The 11,534-nt window shown below is 59.0% G+C and overlaps 1 protein-coding gene across 6 annotated transcripts; it reads right to left on the bottom strand.

Moving 5' to 3' along the window:
• Positions 1–36: 36 nt before the first annotated feature.
• ZNF687 (zinc finger protein 687) lies at positions 37–9,563 on the bottom strand. Of its 6 annotated transcripts, none has more exons than XM_043576289.1 (9): positions 9,459–9,563; positions 3,519–5,641; positions 3,203–3,381; positions 2,651–2,827; positions 2,400–2,562; positions 1,893–2,228; positions 1,683–1,795; positions 1,280–1,421; positions 37–1,134 (listed from the first exon to the last, which is right to left on the bottom strand). In XM_043576289.1, exons 2-9 carry the CDS (start codon positions 5,622–5,624, stop codon positions 640–642), a joined length of 3,711 nt encoding a protein of 1,236 aa, XP_043432224.1. In that variant the 5' UTR covers positions 5,625–5,641; positions 9,459–9,563; the 3' UTR covers positions 37–639. The 6 variants fall into 6 exon arrangements, with proteins under 6 accessions (XP_043432224.1, XP_043432222.1, XP_043432220.1 ...); XM_043576287.1 differs by having other exon boundaries at positions 9,335–9,484; XM_043576285.1 differs by lacking the exon at positions 9,459–9,563 and adding an exon at positions 8,663–9,282.
• Between the last annotated feature and the right edge of the window lie 1,971 nt (positions 9,564–11,534).

Raw genomic sequence — 11,534 nt, 5'->3', positions numbered from 1 at the left:
CCCAGTGTCTAGGTCACATAAAAAGAGGAGCCTGAATGGGGATTAAACCATGAGCAGTTTTAATGGTCTGGTTTTCTCCCTCCCATTTCCCCACTGTTAGTATTATTACTACAAGAATAAAGGATTCCTGAGAGCCTGTCCACTCCTCTCCCTTGGGCCCTCCCTTGACAACACTCGTCCCCACCAACCCCCTCTGGATTTCTGGATTAAAAAAAAAAAAAAAAAAGTGAAAGGCACTGCAGGGGTTGGGGGCTCAAGTGCCAGGGAGTCTGAGGGGTGGTACAGGGGCAGGGCCAGGCCCTTGAGGGTGGAGAAGCATCCTGAGGGCCCCAGTGGCCTAGGAAAGTCCCTCCTCCCACCCCCAGACCCACCTCGGGGGTCTGCAGCAGGAGAGTAATTAGTGTTGGGCTCAGAAAGGAGGAATGGAGGGCCCATTCTACTAGGACCCACGGGCCAAACCCAAAGGGGACTGCAAACCACTATAATCTTCAAAAGCCTGTTGTGTTTGGGGGATGGGGGTGAGGAGCTGAACAAAATGTGAATGAGGATGAAATCCCTAGTCCAGGGACCACACAGCAGCAGTGACCCAGGCTCCCGGCAAAAAGGGAGGGGAGAGGGCTGGTCAACTCAGGCCCAGGCCTAGTTGTCCCCACTGCCCCCTTGCCGAGCCCTGATGAACGCCATGCCGTGTGTGCGAAAATGGGTCTTGAGGTTGAGGGGGCTGTCGCAGCTCTTGCCACAGACCTTACAGGTCAGCGGGCCCCCAGAGGCAGGCAAGGGGGACTCTCCACCCTCTGGATCAGACCTCAGTGGAGGAGGGACCTCTTCCCCATCACCCAGGCCCAGGGCACTGGCACCACCCACACCCCGTTTCTTTTTGTGGCTGATGAAACGGTGCCGGCTCAGCGAGCCCGGGGAGGCGAAGCACAAGCCACAGTCGAGGCACTGCTGGGCACCGCCGTCCACCCTCAACCCCACCATAAGGCTCTGCTCCACTGAGCCACCACTCCGGTAACGCAGGGGCCCGTGGCCTCCTGAGCTGGGCCCACCCCTGGGGGACTTGGCCGGGGGTGTTGTGCTGTCAGGCTCCTCACTACAAGAGTCAGAGGACTGGCGGCGTTTCCGTCCTGGCCCCTGGAGGAGAGAGTACAGAAACTAGGCCTCCCCATCACCCCGCATGGTCCCGGGCACACCCACCTAGCTTCCCGAGGCCAAGGCCTAGAATCCTGCGGCGTTCCAGCCCCAGGGCCCCGACACAGTGGGCCGGTCCTCTGCCTACCTGGGCTCTGGCACCGGGGCCCCGAGCCAGGGTGCTCCCCCGGCCAGGGGACTGGGACCCGAGTGGCAAGCCATGCCGAACCTGGACGTGTTTCTCCAGGATCAGGCGGCTGCTGAAGGTGCGTTTTCCCTCTGTGCAATACCTAGAGGGGGAGAGTGCGGAACGTGGGCACCAGGGGAACAGCCCAGAAACCAAGGCCTAGGACTCAAGGTTGGGCGGGGTGGGGCGGGACGGGACAGGACGGGGGGGTGGGGGGCTCCCAGAGAGGATACCTCAACCTTCAGTCCACTCAAGACAAGACTCGGGTTGGCAGGTACTTAGTGGGGGTGGGGGCATGGGGTGGGCGGGTCACTTGCTGGGCAGAACGAGGAGGGGGACGAGGCGGCAAGCAGCCAAGGGTTACCTGCATGGGTAAACTCGCTTGATCCCCTCATGATTGACCCTGACGTGACGCCTCAGGCTGGGGGCGGAACAGAAGGAGCGCTCACACAGGCGACAGGGAAACTTTTTCACAGACTGAGAGAGCAGAGGGCAGGGCAGCTCAGAGCCAGGCTCCAGGCCACTGCCCCTCCAAGGCCACACAGACCAATGCCCGAGGTGGGGCCCCACTCACCTTGCCATGCTCCTTCTTCATGTGAGCCACATACTCATCTCGCTCGGGGAACCAGGAGTGACAAAGGCCACAGGTCCAGCCTCCAGGGCCCCCGCCCCCACCACCCTTGATGCCTTTGCTCCCTAGCTCCCGCCGGGGCCGTTTGGTTGGGCGAGGGGGTGAGGGGGAGCTGGGTAGTTCTTCCTCTTCCGAGGATGAAGACGACTCCTCAGTGGGGACGGTTGTTCCTCCCCGAGACACAGCCAGCTCCTCGGGCTCAGCCTTGGGGGTCGTTAGGGCACCCGCGGCCCCTTTCCCAGCAGTGTCCTCCCCCTGGCGCCCGGACTGATGGGTGTTCTGAGAGAGGGAGACAAGGGTGCAGCCGTTGCAGGGGAGGGCCTGGCTCAGCCAGTGGCATTTACTCCCACACCCCCACTTCCTGAAGGTCATGTGACCCCAGCCCCAGGTCACCACAGCTGAGCACACCACCCCACCCCCAACCCCGCCTCTGTCCCTTAACTTCTATACCTTGAGATGATCCAGCATGGTCCTTTTTTGGGCAAAAAGCAGAGGACAAGACGGGCACTTGAAGACGCTGACACGCTGGGGCAGCAGGTGCTGGTCGAAGTGTGAGGAGAGGAGGGGTTTGTGAGTGAAGACCGTGTCACACATGGCGCACTTGTAGATCATCCTGTGTGGGCGGAGAGGACAGTGCAGACACCCTGGCCAGCAGGGCCCCAAGCCCACTCCGGCCCGCCCCACCCCCTCCCAGGTCTCACTTGGCCTGCTGCGCATGGAAGCTGGGGTGCTGGGTGTACAGGTGGGCGTGGGCGCTGGGTGCAGACTTGAAGGCCATGGGGCAGATGGGGCACTTGTGGAAAACCTCGCAGTGCGACGTCTGGATGTGGGACTTGATGGAGTTCACACCCCCAAACACCACTGCGCAGCTAGGGCACCTGGGGGGCACGGAGCGTGGAGGTAAGGTGGGGCAGCTCCAGCCTGTCCCCCAGCCCTCTCATCCCCGGAGCCGCTGGACTTAGAAGCTCATCAGTGATGGAGCATGAGCAAGGTGGGGACCGGAGGGGTGAATAGACCCTGCTCCTTGAGGGAGGCGTGTGGAGAGTGGTCTGGGGCTTTCTCTGCTCTCCATGGGGGCAGGGCAAAGGCAGACAGATCCCAGGAGGAGGGGTTCAGCAGGGGAGATGGGGCGCTCCCTCAAAGACCGGCTAAAAGGCTGGTACCGGGCCACAAAGTGCCGAGCTGCACAACGGTGGGCTTGCAGGGCAGGGATAGATGGTCTCAAGACAACGGGGCAGGAAGGCAGGAGGCACCTGTATCCCACACGGCGAGACAAATGCAGACAGGCCTCCCGGAGATGGGTCTGGAAATTGGCTTGCAGGAAGTTGCCCCCACACTCAGGGCAGACGTGGGGAGGCCGGTTCTTATGCATACGCTGGTGGGCGCTGAAGCTGCAGCGATTGGGGAGCATCATGGGACAGGTGGGGCACACCTGTCGAGGGGGTGGAAACAAGACAGTGAGCAGTGGCCTGTCCCCTGTGACCTCCCCTAAGCTCCCAACCCCCTCCCAGGTCCTACTCCCCGGGCATCGGGCTCTACCCCGGGGAAGGGCAGTGAAAGGCAACTCACAGTGCTGTTGGCCCCAGGGGCGGGGGGCCCAAGCTGCTGGAAGTGGGCAGCCATGCCCGCCTTGTCCCGGCACTGCTCCTTACACTCCAGGCAGCGAAAACACGTGTAAGCCGAGGTGGCAGGGGCAGCAGGGGGCTCGGAGGAGAGCGGCAGCACAGGGGCCTCAGCAGGAACTGCGGTAATGGCAGCGGTGATGGCCCCGTCCCCCTTGCCCAGGGCAGGCAAGGCTGGAGGTCCGAGGGCAGGAGGGACAGCCAGCAGGGGCGTGATATCCGGCTGCCCCACCATCTGGTCCAGAGCAACGGGCCTCATGACCAGGTGTGAGCACTGCATGACGAGTCCTTTGTCCTTGTGCTCTCGGGCATGCAGCAGCAGGCTGCACTTGTTGAAGAAGACCAGGCGGCGGGCGCAGTGGTTGCAGGTGACCTCGATGCGCATGCTCCGGCGGTCATAGTGCCTCGCCAGGCTCTTCTCCAGTGAGAAGGCATCCCCACACTCAAGGCAGCGGTAGCCGGTTGGAGGCAGGGCCAGCCCGGCCTCGGCCGGAGGACTCAGGTTGGGCCGGTAGGCAGGCAGCAGGTTCTTGCTATTGAGGACCTTGTTGAAGGCCTCCACCAGGCTAGACTGAGTCCGCGAGATCACCGTGCCACCGCCCACCCCGGGCCCGGGGGCCGGCTTGGAGGGCTGCACCATCACCACCGAGGCACCGTTCACCTTCTGCCCCCCAGCCCCCAGCCCCACCCGCCCCTCGGCCTTGGGCAAGGTTTGGGGCACCAGACCTAGCACATTCTTAGCCATTGTCTTAGGGCTGGTGGCAGCACCTCCAGGCAGAACCACGGCCTTGCGGGCCACGCTGGCCGCCATCAGCATGGCCGTACTTGCATTCTGGATGGTGGCCACAGGAAGCACGGTGCCTTTTAGCCGTGTACCGTCACCCAGCTGGACGCTCACCACCTTTGGACCCTCAGGGGTCGGGGGCGCGGGGGATAGCTTCAGGAGGCCAGCCTCAGCTAGGAGGGTCCCTTCGGCCAAGGGGGCAGGGGGTTCGGGATCTGATGGGACCCGGGTTACCGTCCTTGTGATATTCCCGCAGGATGTTTTAATGGTCTTGATCCGCACCTTGAGAGGCCTTGAGGAGCTGGAAGAGGCAGGGGAGTCATTGCTGTCCTCATCTGCGGCCTCGGCTCCACTAGAGGGACTCTGGGGACTTCTGGGGGAAGACTTGGCCACCGGCCCCTCCTCCTCCTCTTCCTTCAGGGGCTGACAGCGGGGCACTCTGGGGGAGGCAGGAGGGCTCTGATGCCCTGGAGACTGCTTGAAGAAGGGCACCCCTGCAACCTGGGGAGGTGAGGCGCCGGCAGGAATGTCCATGGCCTCAGGGCTAGAGCCAGAGCCTAGCCCGGCTAGGCCCGGAGGATGAATGGGGCTGCAGCTGTCTTGCTTCAAGGTCCCCAGCGGTGGGGGAGAACCAGACGACAGCAAGGCTGGGCCATTCTCCCGGGACAGCTCAAAGGGAGAAGAGAAAGGAGGTGGGGTCATGGCCCCTTCCTGAGGCGGGGAGGGTGCAGCGGGAGGGAGGGGATCAGGGTGCTCCCCTGGCTCAGGCCCAAAATGAGCAAAAAGGTCCAAAGGAGCTTTGCCTTCCATGGCTTTTTCTTTCCAGGTACCCCCACTGGGAGGAGCTGGAGAGTGGGGTGTACCTGGAAGGGATGACTCAGGGCCCCCAAAACCATTCTGCATCAGACGATGTCCCACAGGCCCTTCCTTAGTCACCCCCACAGCCCGGGTCCCGTCCCCTCCTGAACTTCCAGCCGGGGACTCAGGCTGCTCGGGACACACAGTGTTCTTGACAATGACACTGACTGCTGAGATGTCTGGGGGTGGCAGGCCATGATCAGAGGCCTGGGCTGGAATCTCGGGGCCATCCTGGGCAGCTGCTGCTGTTGCCTCTCCAGATTCACCCCCTACGCTGGGTTCTGGCTTCCCTGAGTCTCCGGGCCCCTCATTTTCTTCCGGCCCAGAGTGGATGGCTTCATTCGCATCAATGTCAGGGATGTCAAAGGCAGCAAGGAGGTCGTCGAAATCAGGGGTCTTCATGTCCCCCATGGCAGCGGGTCCCCAACCTGATGAAAACAGAAGAAAGGAGAAACTGAGCCCTCTGGAGGCAGGGACCCCGGCCCTCCTCCCTGGAGAGTTCCAGCTTCACCTGGTCAGGACCTGCGCACAATGTGACCTGGGCACACCTTTACCGCTGCGCAAATCCTAGGGAGCTGGTGGAGGTCTGCCAAACCCTAATACTGAAAGAGAGGTAGTGTGCACATTCCAGGGAAGACACCAAGATCCAGAAAAAGCTGAGGAAAAGGCACTTCTCAGAAACACAGCTGAGAGACAAGGGCAACAGAGACAGACGAGTTCAGTGAACATCTTGGTTAAAACTGCCTCAGCCCCTCCTGGGCCCTGCACAGAACCAATCAATTAATCAATAAAGGAGCAAAATGTACACAATGCTCTGGGGCTAAGGGCTCATTCAAGGCAGCACGGGACCCATTCACAATTTCTTCAGGGATCTTCTGGGGGTCCACAGAGATCTGAAAGGTCAGTGTACAAAGAGACAGTGACTTAGACCAAGATGTAAGAAATGATTCTAGTTCCAGCTTTATCAATGGCCTGCTGTCCACTGCCTTACTTTTGAAAAGGAGGGCCAAGTAATCCATACATTACAGGGTGAGTCTGAGCAGGATAGGAATCGTAACCCTGAGAGTCAGAACCCAGAAGATTTGTTATTACAGCTGGGACAAACAAGGACTAGTCAGGTCAAGGAGGAGATAGGAAGGAATAAGCACTGAAAATCCAGGACTGGGGTCAGAAAGAAGAATCAGGGGTTAAGTCTGGGGACTTGGGGTCATCACTGGCACCTGGAGATCCAGCCTGGTTACCAAGGAGAAGTGGACTGAGGGAAACCACCCAAGAGACCAAGATGGAAAGAATAAGACACAGGAACAGAAAGAGACAAAGAGACAGAGGGGAAAACCGTGACGGCACCCTGGTCACAAGGGCCCCAGCCTAGGCCTCTCCTGTCACAAACACCTGCTGCTAGCTCACCTACCTTCCCCAGAGTGCCTCTGCCCTCCCGTGGCCCTCCCTGGGCCAGCCCCTCCTCCCTTCCACTCTCCCTGGATCCTGCTCTCTCAGGGCCAAAACTCCAGGGTAACTTACCCAGCACAGCTGCCACAAAGGGGAAAAGCCAATCCCCCTCACTCCTGTCACTTCTGCTCCGAGCTCCGAACTCATACTCCTCCCCTTTTCATTTTCCCTTGGCAACACCAGTCCAGGAAGTCTCGCCCAACCCCAACCTGGCCCAGTGTACGCGCCCGCACGTGCACGCGTGCACACACACGCACGCGCACGCACACACACACATACACACACACATCCCACAAGACTCATGTGGCACTAAACCAACAAGAAGGATAGCCTAGGGCTTGTGGAGAACCCGGGTCTGTTCCTCACCAGTTTCTCCCCAAAAGTTTCCATATCTAAGAGGAAGAAACTGAAGAAGTCTCTGTCCTTACACATTCTCTGCCCAGGATGCAAGCCACTTCCCAGGGCCAATTCTCTCACCTCCTGCCAGCCTTTAGACCGAAACTGGAGACAGTCCCAGCAGGTGGCAGCTGGCAATGCTGGGAGGAAGGTAGGGTAGAGGAAGAGGGTACCAACTAGAGAAAGAAAGGGAAGTTTCCCCTCATCACCCCCTACTTAATTCTGCAGTTTCTGGGTTTAAACACAGCCCTCCATCCCTTGCCTCTGCCCTGATGGAGAGCCAGGGCCCTCCTCTGCCTGGCTGTCTCCCCAACAGGAGAAACCCGAGCTACCTTCCACCCTGGCCACCAGAAAAGCGGGTTGGTGAAGCACAGATCACTGGGGACTACAAGGAAACATATGCCCACTCACCCTCCCCAAGCAACTCCCCCTTTGGCGTCCAAGTGACTTAGAGGTCATGCGATAGCCAGGAGCGGACAGTCCAGCAAGCAGCGGGAGCTCAAGGCCAAAGAGGCTCCCCCCCACCCCACGGCTGAGGCCTTTTCTGCGGCCGTTGTGCCCGAACTCTTGGGCTCCGGCCCTCCCCCCACCCCTTTCCTTCTGTTCTTCCCCAAACACCAAAGGAAGGGGCTGAACAGGAAGGAGGGTGAACTGGCCTGGGTCGGGAGGGGGCTCCACTGCCCTTTCCCCTGGCCCGGGGCCTGCAGCGCAGAGGAGGGCGAGGGGCCGGCGGCCGGGGGCGATTAGGCTGCCGCCAAGCTGGGCAGCGGGTGGAATTAAGTCCCTGCCATCTGCCGAGGGCCGGCGCGGGGAGATGTCCGAGGTTTCGAGGAGGGGGCGGGGTGTACAGAGAAAAAGCCGCTGGGGAAACTGAGGCGCACCGCGCTTCTCTCGCTCACACCGGCGTGCGGAGGGAAGGACGGGCGCCGGCCAGGCCAGGCCCCACGGGATCTGCCGCGCAGCACCTCCCGGCCCAGGACTTCACAGGAGTAGGGAAGGCGCGTGGAAAGAGAGGAGTGGGGAGGAGACGGTCTTTGCGTGACTCGCAGCTCTCCGACCGGGGTCCGTCCCAACTCCGACCTCCTCCCCTCGTCCCGGCGCAGCACAGCCTCCTCCTCCCGCAGACTCCCGAGGATCCCTCGACACGCGAGTGAGCCGAAGGCGCGCAGCGGACCGGGGCGCGAGCCTGAGTCCCGCCCGGGCCCGGACGCTGACCCGCACCCAGTCGGGGTGCAGGCTCCGCTCCGGCCAGGCCCAGCTCCCCCGCCCCCGCCCCCGGACACGGACACCATTTTAGGTCGCGACATCCCGCAGCCTCCAGTCACCGGGCCGCGCTTCGGACTCCTCTTGGGCTCGGGGCGCCTAGACTTGGGGACCCTGACCCTCCCTCCACGTTTACCCGGCAGGGGGCTGTGCTTTCAACAGGCTGGGAGTTTCGCCCATCCGCCTCAAGGGATGGAGGCGCCGGCGGGGCCTTCCTAGAAGCCGCCCCAGGGGGGCGGCGCGGAGAAGGGGGTAGTTGACCAAGTGGGGGAGGGGCGGGGGTATTTACCCGCCCCCCCGGGGGCGGGGCCAAGGGCGGGTATTACCCCAGGTATGCTTACTTGTTCCGCTCCTAGTGCGGGCCGAGACCCGGCGGTCTCTCGCCTGCTCCCACCGCCACCGCCACCGCCGCCGCCCTCCCCGCGGCCGCCGCTACTTCCTGCTTCTCTCCCGTTCAGCCTCCCCCTCCTTCAGCTCCCTCCGCGTTCCAGGTCTGGGCTGCCCGCTTCCGCACTCGCCATTGGCCCACGCTCCCGTCGTTCAGCACTGCGCCCCTCCCCGCCCCGCACTGGGTTGGCCTTAAGTACTGCCGCTCGGAACTAGCCCCTCACAGTCCTCCCAGCCTCATTGGGCAAGGAACCTAGTCCTTCTGAAGATGCCTCTCCCCATTGGCTGCGCCGGGCCCACCTGCCCCATCTGGGCATCTCAAAAATGACTGGCTTCCGCTACAGTCGCTTAGAAAGAAGCCAATCTGATCCCCTGCTTTCCCTCTAGAGGCGGTGACTATCCCAGGTGCGTCTCCGCCCCCTCACTCCCTATTGGCCACAATCCTTGAAGCCTGCAGTTCACTTATGCAAATTAAAAGAACTCTCAGCTTCTATTTGGTGGGCACTTTGAGGAGCGCCTCGTTGACTCCTAACGAAGCCCGGATGCGTAGATCCGCTTGCATTGTCTTCTCAAGCTAAACCCCAATGTCAGTCAGGCCGTGCAGAAGTCACAAAATGGGACGTTACCCAAAACATTACGTCATCTGGTTGACCAGTTCCTTGCAGTCTTCCTACTGTCTAAATCGTCATATAACCTGCACGGATGGGGTTCTCGCGCGGGCCAGCTCCTGGGCAATGGCGTTACCCCTACCTTCTCCCTCTGCAGGAGCGCTTGCAGTGGGGGCGGGATTAGTTATGAGTGTGGAAGGAACCGGCACCAGGAGCCCGGGACGGCTTTGCAGACCGGAAGTGGAGGAGAGGTGACGTTAGAGTGCTGGCGTGGCCTGAGCCATGTCGAAAGGGATCTTAAAGCGGCATGCTGGTAGGCTTCCTGAGCACGGGGACTGGATGGGACCGACCCTCGCTTCCATTTCCCATTTTAGGGCTCTCCTTTTCCCCGCCCCCAGCACGGGGTGGAGGTGGAATCGAAGCCGGTTTTCCCGCGCTTTGTTGCCACGCCCCCTGGAGGCGGGAGAAGGGGTGGGGATCCTCCGTAAATGAGTTGCTTTGATATTCATAATACAGATGCTGGCACTGGCTGCCACCTCGCTCGCGGGCTGGCCTGTCCGCGAACCTCCACAGCCGGTCGCGTACGCAGCAGCTCAGCACCGGGATGCGATTACTAAAAGCGGTTCTGTTATCCTGCACAGGAGTCACTGGACCTCTGGACCTAGGACTCTCCTACGCGCCCCGAGACTTTACACAGGTAATAGCGACTGTATTGAGATGTCAATCAGAGTCTCTGAGTGGAAATCTTCGGGCCACCACCATGGAAATCTATGGTTCCATCGGGCAAGGCGCTCGACCTCCCTGCACCGATTTTTCTCATGGATAAAATAGGGACTATAATACCCACCGACATGATTGTTTTTGTGAGGATTACACCCGTTCAGAACCTAAAAGTGCTTTGTAAAGTGATGGGCAAATGGAATCAGTGCTCCCCAGTCGGCCGCCTTCTTTGTGGAGGTTTGCCTGCAGTTAGTTACCCCGGCTCACAGTGTTCTTCCATGTCTGAACCACTAGCTAGAGTAGCTTCCTGGATGTGGCCAGACTGCATTCCATTCCCACCTCCTTCCCTGCGTCTTCCTGCATGGAATAATAATTACCACTGATGCACACGTACTATGTGTGGGACCTATTATAAGCACTTTATATGTATTAACTTATATAATCCTTGCCACAACAGCGTGAGGGAAGTACTATTATTATCTCCATTTTACAGGGGAAGAAATTGCGGCACAGACAGGTTAGATTAGGTACCTTAACCAAGGTCAAAGGCAGTGGAGTTGAAAGTCCTAAAGGTCTGGAAAGCTGAACACTTTCACAGATTCCTTTGTCAGGAGGACTGTGAATAGAAGTTTGTTCTTCAATTAGATGCACTATTCACTCAATTAAGAAATACTCTAATTCAGGGGCACCTGGGTGGCTCAGTCAGTTGAGTGTCAGACTTTGGCTCAGGTCATGATCTCCTGGTGGGTGGGTTTGAGCCCTTCGCATTGGGCTCTGTGCTGACAGCTCAGAGCCTGTGAGCCCAGAGCCTGGTTCGGATTCTGTGTCTCCCTCTCTCTCTGCCCCACCCCTGCTTGCTCTCTGTCTCTGTCTCTCAAAAATGAATAGATTAAAAAAAAATTTTTTATAAAAAAATATGTTATTGTTATTATTTTTTTAAATTAATGTTTATTTTTGAGAGAGAGTGCCCAGCTGGGGAGGGGCAGAGAGAGAGAGAGAGAGAAGGAGACACAAAATCCAAAACAGGCTCCAGGCTCCAAGCTGTCAGCACAGAGCCGGATGTGGGGCTCAAACCCATGAACCGTGAGATCATGACCTGAGCTGATGTTGCACCTAACCAACTGAGCTATCCAGGCGCCCCAGAAATATTTTAATTCAACCAATACCTGAGCACCATCTAGGAGTAAAATAATGTAGACACTGAGGATACAGCAGTGAACAAAGCAGACAAGAATTGCTGGCCTTATGAAACATACTGAGAAGACAAACAATAAATATGGTAAATAAGATAAATAGAAGCATGTTCGAATCTAACTGCCGGGAGAAAAATTAAGCAAGGCTATTAAGCCATAAAAAGAAATGCGAGGAGCTTAACTGCATATTGCTAAGTGAAAGAAGCCAACTGGAAAGTCTATATACTGTATGATTCCAACTATATGACATTCTGGAAAAGGCAAAACTGTGGAAGCAGTAAAAAGATCAGTGGTTGCCAAGTGTT

This window comes from Prionailurus bengalensis, chromosome C1 (genome assembly GCF_016509475.1).
Source record: "Prionailurus bengalensis isolate Pbe53 chromosome C1, Fcat_Pben_1.1_paternal_pri, whole genome shotgun sequence".
NCBI classification, from domain to species: Eukaryota; Metazoa; Chordata; class Mammalia; order Carnivora; family Felidae; genus Prionailurus; species Prionailurus bengalensis.
The sequence above is the reverse complement of the archived record's forward strand: the minus strand, read 5'-3'. Positions and strand labels throughout refer to the sequence as shown.

Excerpts from the sequence above, each read along its gene's own strand:
- ZNF687 (XM_043576289.1), bottom strand. The coding sequence starts at position 5,624 with ATGGGGGACATGAAGACCCCTGATTTCGACGACCTCCTTGCTGCCTTT. Across the intron at positions 1,796-1,892 it reads TGAAGAAGGAGCATGGCAAG|TCTGTGAAAAAGTTTCCCTG; the intron begins GTGAGTGGGGCC and ends CTGCTCTCTCAG. Across the intron at positions 1,135-1,279 it reads GCCCCGGTGCCAGAGCCCAG|GGGCCAGGACGGAAACGCCG; the intron begins GTAGGCAGAGGA and ends TCTCTCCTCCAG.